This window comes from Rhagoletis zephyria, unplaced genomic scaffold, assembly GCF_001687245.7.
Source record: "Rhagoletis zephyria isolate East Lansing unplaced genomic scaffold, Rhagoletis_zephyria_1.1 Rzeph_scaffold_00248, whole genome shotgun sequence".
Classification (NCBI taxonomy): domain Eukaryota; kingdom Metazoa; phylum Arthropoda; class Insecta; order Diptera; family Tephritidae; genus Rhagoletis; species Rhagoletis zephyria.
Genome location: NW_016157332.1, coordinates 91,541 through 108,400, shown reverse-complemented (window position 1 = coordinate 108,400; position 16,860 = coordinate 91,541). Strand labels below are relative to the sequence as shown.

Sequence of the window (16,860 nt, the reverse complement as noted above, 5' to 3'; positions counted from 1 at the left end):
GGTTTTACTAGGGAAGTACTCCTCTGTGCCACAGTCGCCAAACGGCAGAGAATGGTGAACTTTCGAGTGTATTTCTGCCTGGAAAAAGCTTCTCATAGAACCATATCATGGTGAAATGAACTGAAGGTGGCGCATTCCCGAAACCGCTACTTTGGTTTTGCCGACTATGACATTTATGGCAATACGTAAACAAACTTTTTGTTTAGAAACAACTGCAAACGTATTGCAAACGTATTGTGTACTTTCAAGTGAAAAATCGAAGTAATGTCGTGTCGTGTGTTGAATTGCAGCAGCTGTAGGGGTAAAGCCCCCAAATTAAGTTTTTTTTTTGTTTCCCCGCGACGACGCCTTGGCCAGAAAGTGGGTAGAGTTCTGCCGGCAGGAGAAGCCATACAATTTAGACACCAGCGTAATATTAAAAACGACATGTTAAGTTGAAAACGTTGAAATACCACAAATTACAAATTAAAATCGGAGGTAAGCAAGCATCGACCACTTTCTGCAGGAAAACATGCGCTGCGACAAGATATTATCACTTTTTCGGCACCTGCAATACAAACACAAAAATTCTAAATAGTTAATTAATAAGACCTATTCTTTTGAACACATTTCAAGAGTGGTTGTATATTTTTTGTTAACGTAGAGCTTAATTTGCTATATTCAAAGATGGCTTGAGAAATTGGTGAATCGAGAAGAAAACACGTTTTCTCACTGCAAATTCACAACTGTCAACTCATTGTTCTTCGCCATATTCTTTGTTTACCCGTTGCCACAAATGTCATTCTGCGGGAATGCGCAATCTTGTATTCTATCGTTCTTGGAACCATATGCCGTTCGAAGGCAGTGTAAAATTGTAGGTCCCTCCATTTGTGTTTATACTTTCAGGACTCACGCCCCAAATTGGAGGAGAAACTCGGCCAAACACGTAGCAAAAGTGTAAGCTCTAAAATATATATTTTGTCATAATAAAATCAAATATACAGCTATTGTTATTCACGCTCTAAACGAATGTATAGTGAGTTAAAATGTAAGTGTGTAGATGTAAAGTAAATGAGGCAGTAAACAAATACATATATGTATGTATATATGAGGCCATGAGGACTAGAGAAGTCTTACTACAATTCTAAAAAAAGTAGCTTGTAAGGTATGCAACACCACAGTAATAGGTAGCAATAAGTTGGTCTCATCATGTTAATTGTTTTTGTAGATAGGCTAATTTGGTTCTTATGGCCTCATAAATAAATAAATGCGCAAGTAAATCTGTTTTTCTTTCATGTCTTTCTTAGCAAATTTTCTATTCTATCATTTCCATGTAGGTGAAAGTTTTAGTCGATGTTGCATATTTTTTAGAAGAGTAATACATATTTATCTTGGTAAAATAAGAGTTGAGTGTTAAAAATCACTGTGCTTGGTATGATACCTATAGATTTACAGCCAAGCCTAATACAAACAAACGCCCGGCTTGACGGTAAAGCACGCCGCTTAATTTTGGTGGAGCTCATACAAATTGTGCATGAAAAATGTTTGACAGGTAATTTTGTTTGTGCGCGTTAGTATTAGATTGGACTGTTGAGGCGCGTATCAAAGATGTTTTAAAACTAGAAAAGTTATAAAAGTAAAATATTAATACTACGTACATACTTAAATAATAGGAATACGTATCCGACGTTCTTATAAAATGTTTATAATATGTCAATTATAATAAGTAATACATACATATGTGTGTATGTTTCAATGACTTACTGTCAAAATTAAGGCTTATAGTGGCGTTGCTTTCGCCCAGCTCATTTTTGGCATTTACTTTATATTTTCCTGCGTCTTCAACAGTAACATTCTTTATTTCTAAGGATGCAAAATAAGAGTGGCCATCTTTTTGAACAGACATCTAAAACATATGAAATAGAAAATTGCAGAAAGAAATTAAGTAAAATAATTACAGATTGTTTATATCTTTTGATTGCAAAAGTTTAAAGTACTTATTTAAAATTTTAAACGATAACGAAAATCTAAAACTTTTTCTCCCTCTATTCTTTTACCTTAAAACCAGGGCAACCAAAAATTTGCTTTTTCAATGGTATAGTTTGACATGTAGCATTTATTTTCAGAAATTATTCTAAATGAGCCATATTTGTTAGTGAATATCGTTTTCATTGCTATCATCCCAGCTTTTTGGGTTAAGAAACATTATTCTACCGGAATAGCTGACCTCTTCATTGTGTACTGCCACAATAATTTTTGAACATTACCTGGTGGGGTTGAACTGATGCATTTTTTTATATTTCATATGCACATACGTAAAATGAATTTATCAATAACTATTTTCATTGCTGGTTTAAATTAACAATATTTTTTTATTAAGAATGTCACAGTTTTTTCTAAATTATACTTTTATTAGTGCAAAATTATTTTTTAGTGCAATTATTGGCGCTATAAACGCTTTTATTAAAGCGAATTTTTGGTTGCCCTACTTATATCGAACTAAAACATAGTAATGTGAAAAGTCGAATTGAAGACATTGTTTTTTTTGGTTTTTTTTTTAACTAAATTGATTTCAATGGTAAAATTTGATATTTTGACTACACACTGTCTATTATGAAAGGCTAATTGTTACTCACTTTATGTCTTGGTGTTTCTTTAACCGGGTTGCCATTGTGGTACCAGGTAATGGTTGGTAAAGGATCCGCATTGACCCTGCACTCGAAGAGAAGACGTTTACCGTCATCCTCCTGTCGGATAGCGGGCTTTTTCGCAAAAGTCGGCGCGAAACCGTCGATTTGTCTATGATATGAACGAAAAAGTTGTTTGGTTAAACAATTATTTCTTCCTACTTTTTTGAAACATTTTCAAAATAGCATCCAAGCAATTTCAAATTTGTCGCTAAAAGCACAAAACTTACCGTGCAGATTCGCTGACTTCAAATATGCCCTCTGATGGTTAAATTCGTGCAAAAACAGCAAAAGAATAGAAAATTGAGAAGCGAGAAGCGAGATGATTGCGCAAAAGAAATTAACGTAAGCGAAACGGATTTTTAATGCAAAATATTTCACCAACCACCAACTTCCTTGTATTCATTTTATATTTTTAAATGCTAATATACCTAGAGTTTAGATTCCAGCTCTCAAGAAAAATTACAAGAAGTATTTTTCATTCTTTCTGTCGCTTGAAAAAATACTTTGCCTTTGCTGTAAAGTTTCTTGAAGATAAACGCGAATTGTTTTTGAGAGCTGCAAACTGATTTAAGAAATTTTGGAAGAAGAAAACTTCTCTTTAATTTCTTGTGCGTTTTTATGTTTTTTTTGTATTTCTTAAAAGGTAGATACTATGCTTATAAAGTTATGCTTGTATAACGTTGACACCGTTTCAAACCGAAATAACGATCATATGCCACCGTATGAGTTCTATTTTATTTTTAACAGAAACAAAATTTGCTTATTATCTTCTTTCCCGCTTTCTACATCTACTTAAATTTATCTACATATATCTATGCGCATGAGAAATTTACAGGGTTATTATTCGGTAAGGGGGTTGTTCGTTATAATATACAAATCTTCCATGTTTGGTTCAACACTGCTTAACGGACAGAACTCATACGTACACTCCGATTCACTTGAATATCTATCAACGTTTTTTCCTCAAGATAGGAGCTTATATCATAGTTTAATTTCGTTTTAAAGAACGGTCAATTCCGAAGAAAATTGGGGAAATTAAAACACCTTGATTACTTTAGTCCACTTTTTATCAAACTTAACAGAACACAAAAGCTAGACGGAAATAACAAAAAGTCCCTTACTAGGTCAGCATCTAATTGTCGAAATAGTGGGCCAAAATTAAAGAAAAAACGTTGACGTTGATGATACCAGAAGGTGGACTATAAATTACTCTACGCACTTGTGCGCAGAAAATATCAAAAACTAGTGAACCCGGATGGCGTTAAATGCCCAGAATTTAATTTCAAAACCCTAGAAAATACTCCAAATGCTAGTCAGAGTTATAAAACATCTGAGTCCCATATCTTCTATATATATAAAATAATAGCCGTTTTCGTTGTTCGGAGTTACCTCAAAAACTACTGCATAGATTTCAGTCAGAGGTTATACCTTGTATATATGGTCCTATTATACGCTACCACAAAACTCGGTAGGTGGCGCTGGGGTAGAGTTATTTGTAAAAGTCGTATTTATGAACCGATTTATTTTAAATTCAAAATGTAAGCTACCAGCATGATGGCAAACACGTTTACCAAAAATAGACGCGCTAGGTGGCGTGGGAGTCGTGTTACTTACAAAAGTCGTATTTATGTACGGTTTTTTTTTCAAATTCCAAAGGTATAGTTTCAGCATAATGGAAAATACGTTTACCAAAAACGGAGCCGCTAGGTTGCGTGGGATGGCTAAATCAAGGATGCGTTTAAGTATGCATATAAAGACCGTAACACTATGTAAGCGTGATCTTGCATATATTACAGCAGTAAGACTCAAAAAAACCAATTCATAAATATTAAGACGAATTGTAAAAGTGGCGAATTGACAAGGAAAGATTCGACCACATCTGTCCAAGAAGGAACGCGATAGGTATATCAATGGCTTCATTTGAACGATATTCATGAGATCACATGACCCATTTAGCCAATGTACGCGAAAATTTTTCATCCTGTGGGGCAGCGAGGATTCTTGGCCCTCCTATAATTGGAAACGTTCATCTGTGCTCTTGATTTTCCGTATAAGAACTTTTATTGGCTTACATGGTACACCGGACCAATGCTGAAGTTGCAGGATCATAGAAGAATATTACGCACGCTTGGCAAAGATCTCACAGGTGGACATAAGACCATAGGTAAAACGCATTACATCGAAAGGGATTACTATTCTATATGGAATCACAGCGCTACTATTCTTGTCATATGTGTGAGGAGGATTCCGTTTTTTAGTTGTTTCAATTTAAACTAAAAATGTTTGCTTTACAGACCGCTTTTGCTTTTAAACGCTATTTTTGAATTGGCCAACGCAAAAGATATTATTAGGCGCCGCGAAGCAAGCGGACATTTGCTAGTTTCATCTAAATCCGTGCAGCCGTTTCTTAGTGAATCACCGGTACGGTAAAAAGTTCTAAATTTAAAAAAATTATACTTTATCATACATCTACAGGCTAAGGTCTTTAATTTGATTACACATTTTTAAAATTCGAAAGCTCGGTGCAAATCTAATGATCAAAAAGTATTTTCAGACTGAAATCGTTCTAAATCTCTTTCGTCTGAATTTTTTTGTGATACATATTTCAATTAACTGATGAATTAAGTTGAACTTGATTTTTTTAAACATGTGTGTGTGCTAATTATAGTTTAGAAATTAAGCATTTCAAACCCATTTTGATTGATACTTATCATTTAATAATTAATTACTTGTTAAATAATTTTAATTTAAATTTTTAAACACGTTGCAACCCTCTTGAAATTCCTCAAAAATATTCTAAATATTCAAACCAAATATTTCTTAAACACTCTTTCGCCCATATCTTAATATTCCAATTAATAATTTTAATGTCACTTTTTAAATACCAGGGTTGCCACAAACATTTCAGATGTTCAAAATGAGGATTTATTAAGACTCTTTCATTTGAACACCCGTATTTGCATACTTCAAATAACTTGTGTATAATTTAATTAAATTCGAATTTTTGAACAGTTGGTAACCCTCTTCAAAAGTATCTACTTCGTCTTACATGGCGATACATATTTTAATTAACTGATGAATTGAGTTCAATTTGTTTTTTTTTTTTTTTAACATGCGTCAACCCCGCTAAATATAGTCCGTAAATAAATCTTTCTCAAACAAATTTTGATTGATACCCATATATTATTAATTCATTTAACTTATAAAATAATTTGAATTTAATTTTTGAACTCATGGCAACCCTCTCCCAACACCTCAAAAATATTCTTAGCGTTCAAACTAAAGATTTCTTAACACTCCCTCGTTTGACATCCATATTTTGATATGTCGTACAACTTGGGTATAAGTAAACTAAATTCGACATTTCAAGCAGGTGGAAACCCTTTTCAACCCTCATATAGTTCAGCTAAGAAACAAAGCTTTTCAAATCCATTTCGATTGATACCCAGTTTGTAATAATTTATTTATTTTTTTAAATAATTTGAATATAACTTTTTAAAAGGTGGCAACTAATTGCACATCTATATTCCAAGGCCTTTAGTTTGACGCCTCATTTTGGAAAATCGAACGAACGGTGCGGATTTGATGGCATTGGTTATTAAATAATTTGAATTAAATTTTTCAACAGGTTGCAACTCTCTTCGAAAAACTAGAACCAGTTTGCACATCTACTGACCAAGCGCTTCAATTTTTGAAAGTCGTGAGAACGGTACAGATCTTTTATCCTGGACAAAACATCCCTTCGCGTTTATATACATATATGTATATGTATAGATATATATGTGTATATATATATAGATGTGTATAAATTTTACAGCACAACGTTAAGGAAAACGACTGGAATTTTGTACAACTCACGTACCTGGAAGGACGACTAGTAAATAGTGGTTTTCTCCAATGAAAAGTTTAATTTTGACGGATTTATTAATAGTTGTCACAATTTGTGCAAGGACGAACGTTGTTTCACCTCCGTGATCAAAAAGATGGTATGGCGGTGCGAACCGCGGTTTCTTAGTCTATAGCAGTTCAGGCAATAAAACAAGTATTAAGGGCATTTTTTTAACATTTGTAGCATATTCCCGCACCTTGTTCTTGAATATTGAGATGTAAAAAGAGGACACATCAGAAGCATTTCATGTCACCGCGGCCACCTCTGTGCGCGACCTCTATGAATTTGGATGAAAGTTGAAGAGATTGAAGGTCTAGGTGACGTGAATATACGTGCAGCATATTTTACCGATATGACGTAGGGTTGCCTATTTACACGGGACTTAAATTTTAAGAAAACGTCATACATACCTTTCTTTAAAGTGCTGTATTTTGGTGACCTTTTAACGCAGCTTAATGAAACAAAATGTATTTCTTCCGTGTTATTATGGGCTTTAATAGTGCATTTATTACATTAATGTGCAATGTATAAAAAAAAAAAATTAAAGTAAACATTTTTCTTTTTGATTAATTTTTTTTATTATAGCATTTTTTTAAATTTTTATTTTTACATAAAAANATATTCACGCACGCCGCCAATTTATTGTCAAAAATTTCTCATGCACATGCAACTTGTATGAGATCAACCGAAATTGAACGGCGTGCGTATGAAGCTAACTCAATTTCCAATTTTTGTTCTGCGTGACATTTTGATTTGACGTTTCGCTCAATGAAATCAAATGCAAACGCATGCAAGTCAATTTCGGGTGACGCCAAAAAACAAATTCGACGGCATGCGTACCAGACTCTATATCGTCTAACGCTAGAGCAATATGATAAATAGACATGGAAATTTTATGAAATTGTATATTTTTGAAAGAGGAAAGGTGTGTGGCAACACCAAATCCAGCAAGACAAAAATGCAACTCTGTTTTATTCGTTTAGTGTTGCTCCTTTTTGCTTTCTTTCTTTTTCTGGCTTCTGGAATCATCGGAGACGATCGCGTGTTTCCTTGGTATCCTTACATTTATTTATGTGACTTTTATAACTTGTTTTTGATAAATAGAAAATATTGTACGATATTAAATTAGAATAAATAAAGCGTATTCGTAAGTGGAACCATATCCACATATTGGTGACCCCGAAAACTGAGCATTGCTACATAAGTCTTACTGGCGCCAGCATTATATCCATCTGCATCAGCTATTCATCGCTACCCAACGTTCGATTCTGTGCACAGCTTGGTCTGCCCTCTGTTCCTACCGCATCCGGCACATTAGTTTATGTCCTGTCAATCGCACATTGAAGGTTCTCACTGCGTTGGGCCAAAGACGAGAGCGCCACGCTAGTTTCTTCCTTAAACTATTTGTGAAGACTGAAATTGCCTTCATCTACTCACAACTATTTCACATCTCTAGTCCATACACCTGATTGCGCACTATCACAGCGCAACATATTCACACGCGTTCCATCGTGCACAGCAATTACAAAGATTTGATTAAGCACTCCGCCATTATTCACCATTGCTGTACATCATTAGCCACCACGTTTTTCATCACATAGCCGAGTACATCAACAATCAATACTTCACCATGCCAACGGACGGTGAAGACCTTGACAATGCTATTGTCAATAATCCAGCCGCGCCACCGGCACCTGCTCCTGTCACGCCATTCGGTCATGGTACGGAAAGCACCGACGTAAACAGTTTCGCAGCACGAGTGGAAGTACCGCAGCTAAGCGGGTTCTCCCTGCAGAGAATCGAATCATGGTTCACTCGACTTGAAGCATTCTTCGGGATCAATAACTTTGGAAAGATGAACCAAGACCAACGCGACAACACAAAATTCAACATAGCAGTCATGTATATGGATGAACGTCTTCACGAGCAAGCATTTAATGTCGTACGGAACCCACCTGCTAAGTGTAAGTACGAAGCGTTACGCACGACAATTTTGAGCAAATTTTTCGTTTCGCCGATTGCCCGCCTGGAGCAGTTGACTTCCGGTATTCAACTGGGCGACAAAAAGCCAAGTCATATGTTAACTCAACTTCAGCGAACTGGAGTTACATCCGACAAGCAACTCATGAAAGATTTTAANACTTCAGCGAACTGGAGTTACATCCGACAAGCAACTCATCAAAGATTTTTGGCTGCAAAAGTTACCTGTATCAGCACGGGCAGTCATCACCGGCATAGACAAGGGTAATCCAGAAATGACGCTGGAACAACTAGCGTCAATAGCTGACAAGATAATTGACGTAGTACGCGCGAACTCAGTGGATGCAGTCACTGCCCGCAACCCCCAAGACCAGACCGTGCATAACACGACAACGCCTTGTGGTAGCAATTCGTCGATCGAAAGCCGAATTGAACGCATTGAACGGGCTCTTTCACGCATCGATACGAGCACTAAGCTGGATAGCAATCGCAGATCTCGTTCTCACAGTCGTAACAAAGGCGCCATGCGCACATCGTCCAACTCCCAGCAAGTTATCTGTTGGTACCACAAGCGATTCGGCGACCAAGCGCAGAAATGTAATTCACCATGCAACTATAAATCAACAAAAAACTAATGCCGTCGGCCGCATCATCGCACCAACAAGGCTGCATTAATCCCAGTAGTACAACTCACAGACTTTTTATCTTCGATCGCAAATCAAACCAGAGATTTTTAATCGATACTGGTGCTGACATATCGGTCGTTAATGCACATACTACTACGCGTTCGCCCATAGCGCAATCAACACCTCAATTGTTCGCTGCCAACAATACCCAAATCAAGACATTTGGTACTATACGCCTAAATATTGACTTAGGACTCCGAAGGTCATTCGAATGGACGTTTATCGCGGCCGAAACCAAGCACAACATTATAGGAGCTGATTTTTTAAGCAAATTCAACATCCTGGTAGATATTCACAATTCTCATTTTATCGAAACAGAAGGCCAACCTGTATTTTCCAGACCACGAAGGTTAACACCAGACAAATACCAAGCAGTTAAGGAGGAGTTCCAATATCTCATGAAGCTTGGCGTTTGTCGACCGTTAAAGAGCTCTTACGCCTCGCCTCTCCACGTCGTGCGAAAAGCTGATAATTCTTGGCGACCCTGTGGCGATTACAGGGCACTCAATGCGCAGACACTACCCGACCGTTACCCGCTGCCACACATTCAGGATTTCACCTGCTACTTACACGGTAAATCGATTTTTTTTAAAAATCGACCTATACCGTGGGTACTTCCAAATCCCGGTTGCTGAAGAAGACGTGCCCAAAACAGAAGTCACTACACCCTTCTGGCTCTACGAATTTCTACGCATGCCCTTTGGTCTTCGAAATGCTGCCCAGACCTTTCAAAGGTATATGCACGAGGCTCTGCGCGGGTTTGACTTCGTTTTTTGTTACATCGACGATGTGTGTGTCGCATCAGCATCAGAAGAAGAGCATACTAAACATTTACGACTTGTTTTCGAAAGATTGCGACAACATCGTCTCACTATTGATTCAGCGAAGTGTGTTTTCGGTGCAACCCAAATTGAATTTTTGGATCATTTGGTCACACCTAAAGGTATTCGCCCAACTGCGGCAAAAGTTGAAGCAATTATCAAATTCCCTTTGCCAAAATTTGCATTTGAGTTAAAGCGGTTCTTGGCCATGTTAAACTTTTATCGCAGGTTTATACCACATGCTATCGAGCATCAGCAACCCCTCTACGCACTTGTTGGTGGTAATAAAAAGAAAGATAAATCTCTCATCGTTTGGAGCGAAAGCTCTATGTATCATTTTCAACAGTGTAAAAACGACTTATCCAACGCTTCACTATTAGCTCACCCAGCTCCCTCAGCAAACATCATTCTCTGTACAGATGCAAGTGACAGTGCCATGGGAGCAGTGGTACATCAAATCATAGAAGGTGAGCCTCAGCCGCTTGCATTTTTCTCCAAGAAGTTTTCGAACTCACAATGCAAGTACAGCACATACGATCGGGAACTGCTCGCAATCTACAGTGCCATTAAACATTTAAGGTATCTGTTAGAAGGAAGAGAGTTTACTATAGCCACTGATCATAAGCCGCTCACTTTTGCATTCACTCTGAAGAAGGACAACGCACCTCCGCGACAAATACGTCATCTCGACTTTATCGGACAGTTTTCAACAAACATTGTACACATTTCAGGAGCGACGAACATCACTGCAGATGTGCTATCACGCATACACGCGCTTAATATATCATTTGATGACGTTATTGACCACAAAGAGATGGCTAAACAACACCTAAACTATGAAGAGCTTCAACAAATGCTAAATACGGGCAAAACCTCTTTACGTTTTAAATTAATCAAATTACCATCGACGGAAACTTCTATAATGTGTGATGTCTCTCGAAGCGCAGCACGCCCATATGTGCCACCGGAGCAACGAGAGAGAGTTTTAGCGAAATTTCATAAGTGCCAGGGCTCCCGGTAAGGGAGCAACATCACGACTCATTAAACAACATTTTGTTTGGAAATGCATGGAAGCAGACGTAAGTAAATTCGTGTCGCATTGCATAGCATACCAACGCGCAAAGGTGGGTAGGCACGTAGTTTCACCACTCGAAAAGTACTGCTTGCCATCACATCGATTCGGCCATATAAACATCGACCTTATCGGGCCTTTGCCTCCATCCAATGGTTACAAGTATTGCTTAACCATAATCGACCGCTTTTCTAGATGGCCAGAAGCAATCCCTCTGGAAGACGTCAGCGCTGATACGGTGGCCCTGGCACTGTTAAATGGTTGGATTAAGAATTTCGGTTTACCGCTGCGGATCACTACTGATCAAGGTCGACAGTTTGAGTCAACGCTTTTCCAAGAACTCTCTCGAGTACTTGGCATTCAACATTTACGGACGACAGCGTGCCACCCTCAGGCGAACGGCATAATTGAGAGGTTCCATCGAACACTTAAGGCCTCAATCATGTGCAGCAATTCTACCAACTGCTCATATCAGCTTCCATTGATCTTGTTGGGTCTACGATCTGTTTACAAGCCAGACATCAAAGCGACGCCTGCTGAACTCGTCTATGGCACATCCATCAGACTACCAGGTGACATGTGTGAGACACGTAAGAGCACATCACAATATGAGTTTGTTCAGAAATTGTTGAACCACATGCATGAGCTCCAGCCCTCGAGTACATCTCATCACGACACCCGTAGGCCGTTTATGTTACCAGGGTTGGCAACTGCTACACATGTTTTTGTGCGCAACGACACAGTGAAGCCTGCATTAACTCCAGCATACAACGGCCCTTACGAAGTTGAAAGTCGAGCTCCTAAAACCTACGTGCTCAAGATCAAAAACAAATCCGTCACGGTTTCTATACATCGCATTAAACCTGCCTTTGTTAGCCACTCTCCGGAAGAAGCGCAACATCCAGTGCAACTAGTGCCCGCATCAGGAACTAAACATCAGACGACTGATTCTGAAGAGAAACAACCTACTTCGACAAATTTAAAGACAAGGCTGGGACGAACAGTCAGACTTCCACGTCACGCTACGCTCTTTAGAAGTCTGGAGGGAGTTTTGTGGCAACCCCAAATCCAGCAAGACAAAAATGCAACTCTGTTTTATTCGTTTAGCGTTGCTCCTTTTTGCCTTCTTTCTTTTTCTGGCTGTTGGAATCATCGGAGGCGATCGCGTGTTTTATTGGTATCCTTACATTTATTTATGTGACTTTTATAACTTGTTTTTGATAAATAGAAAATATTGTACCAGATTAAATTAGAATAAATAAAGCGTATTCGTAAGTGGAACCATATCCACAGGTGTGTATGAGACAAAAACAATATGAACAAATCGTATTAACCTTACTAAAGGTGTGAAACCATGAAAATCCCTTCAAGGAAATGGCAGAATTGAACTTTGTTGCAAGTTCGCATGGGAAATCTGCTTACGACGTGATTGGAGGACATTTTAAGAGACTGGCAGCTAGAGCAAGTATTCAACTCCTGATGTTACAACAAATTCGTACACCCGAAGCCCTCCACCAATGGGATGCCTGTAAAAATAACTGCAACTAACTTTTCAGTGGACTTTATTTCGACTATGACTACGTGCCAATTACTTTAATTTAAGCTAGCTTTTAGTTTAAAAGTTTAAATAACATCAAGTTAGGGAACTTCATATCCTTATTTAACGAATCTTTAAATCAATAAATAATTTTTTTCTTTTCAGTTCTTATTGTAATAAAAGTATATTACTCCAGAACTAAATTTGCACAGGAACACAATAAATTATGAATTGATAAAGGTAAAAGATTACTTTTATTGTGAAAAAAATAGCCGATTAACCAATCAGCTGATAAATAACCTAATCGAAAAACCCATAATTGTGCTTGAAAGTCGTCACTTCAATAACACTGGTTTACAGCAAAAATGTTCTATGGATGCCACTATCCAATTTCTATGTAGAATTTCTCGGTGATTCCGAAAATCGAGTTAATTTTTTTCTATGGATAAGTTTTCGAGGTATTTTTAATTTACCATTATTCAGCTTAAAGCAAAAATTGGTTCCTTTTAATCACGTATATCTTACGAACCAATTTAACAATCTTAATAAAAAATACGGCAGATGACAGTTAATAAAATTCTCCATAAACCGCATATAAATCAATTTCCGATAGGACTTATCATGTATATCTTACGAACCAATTTAACAATCTTAAACGGAGATACGTCAAAGTTAATAAAATTCTCCATAAATGTATACATATATATCACTCTCCGATAGGACTGGTAGTTTCTGACAAATTAATTAATCATTCCAGTTTTTTTTAATGAAAAAAATCACTCTTTAACAGAAGAAAAATTAAAAAAATAACAGGTTCCGTGCCAAATTTTTGCATTTGTGCTAAAGCTTGTTCTGTTCGTAAGATAAACGTGATTAAGTGGAACCACACTGAATAACGGTAAATTGCAAATATCTCGAAAACGTATCCATAGAAAAAAAAATTAACTCGATTTTCGGAATCACCGATCAAGTCTACCATACATAGAAATTGGATAGTGGAGAACAAAAACCAAACTAAAATTTGTGATCCAGTGTAATCACTTCACTTTTCCCCCCAAGTCACTCCGAAACACTTCACTTTTAGTGTGTTTTCACTTCGCTCGAAAATTAGCAAATGGCAGCACTGCACTGGACCTAAACTTAATGAAAAATATTTGGAATTGGGTGTTTTGTTAAGTAAGTAGCGAGAAAGTGTTTGTTTTAACCAAAATTTGCAATCACGATGATTACGAATGCTTCGGTTACATTCACATTCTATACTGAATGGAACTCTACCATTCAATAACACATTACGTTTGTTTTTGTTTCAAAATAATTTAGGCCACTCAGGAATGAGGTTGTTTTTGATACAAACAAACAATCAAAATTTTGAAAATAATGTCGAGTCAATGCAGATCCTGCTGATTCAATCATTTTACAGCTCTGGTATGTAGTTCTACTTACCAAATTGTGTTTATTTTTTGATAAGGGGGTCCAGGATAATTGCGATTTTTATTAGATTGGCATGAAGCGAAATGCTGTGTGTACATACATATTTATTTACATGGTACTCCTTTTGTCGTGCAAACGTCTTTTACATAAAGTTTGTTCGAGTGATATATCACCCTCAGAGACATACATAATTACTGGTTATATCAATATTCTCAAAAGAGAAGGATTCGGGGCAAAGTCCCTACATTAGAAGATGTGAACTGTAATGTTAATAGATTGTAGGGCGATACTTTAACACCTAAAGTACATCTACAAAAGTGGTTTCTGAAGTACATATCACTCTTTCTGAAGTACATTTTACAGTGTCTGAAGTTCAATTAATTAATCTGAAGAACATTTTTCGGGTTCTGAAGTACAATTTACGAATGTGAAATCCAATTAACGAATTCTGAAGTACATTTTACTAATCTGAAGTACATTTTTGGTTTTGGAAGTTCAAATGACTAATCTGAAATCCAATTATCGGATTGTGAAGTACATTTTTCGATTTCTGAAGAACAATTGACTAATCTGAAGTCCAATTAACAGTTTCTGACGTACGTTTGACTAATCTAAGGTACATTTGATGATTTCTGAAATATAATTGACGCTTTCTGAAGTACTAGTAGAAAAGGTGTAGAGACAGTTCTATAGGGGTTTTTTCCATACATTGGAATTAAGGATGAAGTATCCAATATTAAAAATGTTATATGGCAGAATAGTTAAAATTAATGGTAAGCTTTTGTTGGTTCAATGTAGTCCTTTCCTTGTGTTAAAGCCACTGTACGTATTCAGGTGAATGCAAAAAATAAGCATAATTTTCATGTAGTTTGATAAAAAGTTGAATAAAGCCCAAAATAATAAAGGTGTTTTTTCATTTTGACCATTTTTCTTTGAAAATTATCATTTTTCGAAATGAGATTAAAACAAAGCTTCTCCTATGCCCATATGTCAAATCCGGTTGGTGGAATTTGATTTTCAAATCTGTTAGCAATACAATCGGGAATTGTTCTCCATCCTATTGATGATAAAGTAATTGTAAAGCAAATAAAGCAAACAAAAAGTTGATATTCATATTCATTATTGTAAAAGGGCGTAATTAGAATCCTAATAAATACAAGTAATAAAGTCTATGTTCGGGCGGAGCCGAACATTAAATACCCAGCGCACGTATTAAATATATGTTTTTCACCTTAGTGAAAGCTACCGCTATATGGTAAGCTGGGGCGTATCAATTTTGAGTAAATTAGAGTCCTTAGACTTCGAAATTTTGAAGTTTCAAGCAGTTCTGAAATTTACCGTTATATGAAACGCGGCCTCAATTTTAGTCCGATTTCAATAATTTTCCATGTTTTGCTTTTATGTGGCAAGCACAATAACCATACCGAGTTTGGTACAAATTGGTAGAACGGTTACCGAAATACATATATGTGATCATAAGTGGGCGGTGCCACGCCCATTTTCCAAAATTTTATCACAAACGTATGTCCTGGTTAAGAATTGTTGCAAGCATTAATTTTGAATAAATTAGCTTTAATATTTACTGATTTATCGAAGATTTTGTATTTCTCTAAATTACCGTTATATGGGATGTGGGCGTGGTTATTGTCCGATTTTAAAAATTTTCGGCCATTTGGTATGTTGTGGGAAGGCCAACAACAATTGTGCCAAGTTTGGAAGAAATTGGTGTAGCGGTTACCAAGATATACACATGTCACCATAAGTGGGCGTGGCTACGCCCATTTTCCGAAAATTTATAATATTCTTATTTTTCGTCTAAAACTTATCGTAAATATCAATTTTGAGTGAATAATCTCCAGTAGTTACTAAAATATCGCAGTTTTCGTATTTCTGAAAATTACCGTTATATGGGAAGTGGGCGTGGTTACAGTCCGATTTCTCCCATTTTCAATACTAACCTACCTTGGATAAATATAAACCTACCTACCGAATTTCGTTGAGATATCTCAATTTTTGCTCGAGTTATTGTGTACACGGACGGACAGACAGACATGGCTTAATCAATTTCTCTTTTCATTCTGATCATTTATGTATACATTTGTCGATATCTATCTCGATTCGTTTTGGCTGTTACAAACAACCGTTATGTGAACAAAATTAATACACCCTTGTGCACAAGTGCGCTCGGCTATAAAAACTACATTCAGAATTTGTCTTTTATGAAATGCCGAAGAAATTCAGCTGCGAGCATGCAGCCTGTTACTGCCCGTCTCCGCAGGATAAAGTTTATATCTTGATACATATGTTAGAATACAAATAGCCAATGGAGACCGCTCATTGCTCTTCAAGAGCAATATATATCAGAGCTTATATCTTGCCATCTATCGCCGGCAATTTGGTAGTTTGACAGCTACATTTTCATTTGTACGAAAACTTCGTGGCTGTAACATCATTACTATTTTAATAGAAAAGCAAAAATTGAGCTGTTTCCTGTTAAAATATCTGTAATTATGTATTTAGATGTAAAATAGCCTATTTTCTAAATTTTTTAAGCGATTAAATCCGGCAAAAATACGTTTTCGAAGCTATCTTACAAATGCTTATATCAAGATATAAAAAGCCCACACAAATATTGCCACTGATATAACCATGGGCGTAGCCAGGTAGGGGCAGGGGGTGCTCGAGCCCCCCACCCCCCTAACTTTCAAATTTTCCTTATCTATATTTAAATAGTACCCTGAAATCCCAGCTTAATAGGATCGACCCCCCCCCCCC

At 36.8% G+C, this 16,860-nt stretch overlaps 2 protein-coding genes across 21 annotated transcripts in view; one reads left to right on the top strand and one right to left on the bottom strand.

Moving 5' to 3' along the window:
* The window catches only part of bt (projectin protein bent), a 276,654-nt gene that overhangs the window by 234,232 nt on the left and 25,562 nt on the right, over positions 1 to 16,860 (bottom strand). For 16 of the 20 annotated variants that reach the window (XM_017609685.1, XM_017609690.1, XM_017609703.1 and 13 more), the window contains exons 3-5: positions 2,897 to 2,927; positions 2,616 to 2,778; positions 1,744 to 1,885 (exon numbers count right to left, since the gene is read on the bottom strand). In XM_017609685.1, coding sequence (XP_017465174.1) covers positions 1,744 to 1,885; positions 2,616 to 2,778; positions 2,897 to 2,927 — 336 coding nt within the window. The remainder of the gene's footprint in view (positions 1 to 1,743; positions 1,886 to 2,615; positions 2,779 to 2,896; positions 2,928 to 16,860) is intronic. The other 4 variants (XM_017609687.1, XM_017609704.1, XM_017609702.1 and 1 more) reach the window with 1 other exon arrangement.
* Positions 8,343 to 9,811, top strand: LOC108358396 (uncharacterized). Its single transcript, XM_017609706.1, has 2 exons — positions 8,343 to 8,667; positions 8,720 to 9,811. Exons 1-2 carry the CDS (start codon positions 8,414 to 8,416, stop codon positions 9,171 to 9,173), a joined length of 708 nt encoding a protein of 235 aa, XP_017465195.1. The 5' UTR covers positions 8,343 to 8,413; the 3' UTR covers positions 9,174 to 9,811.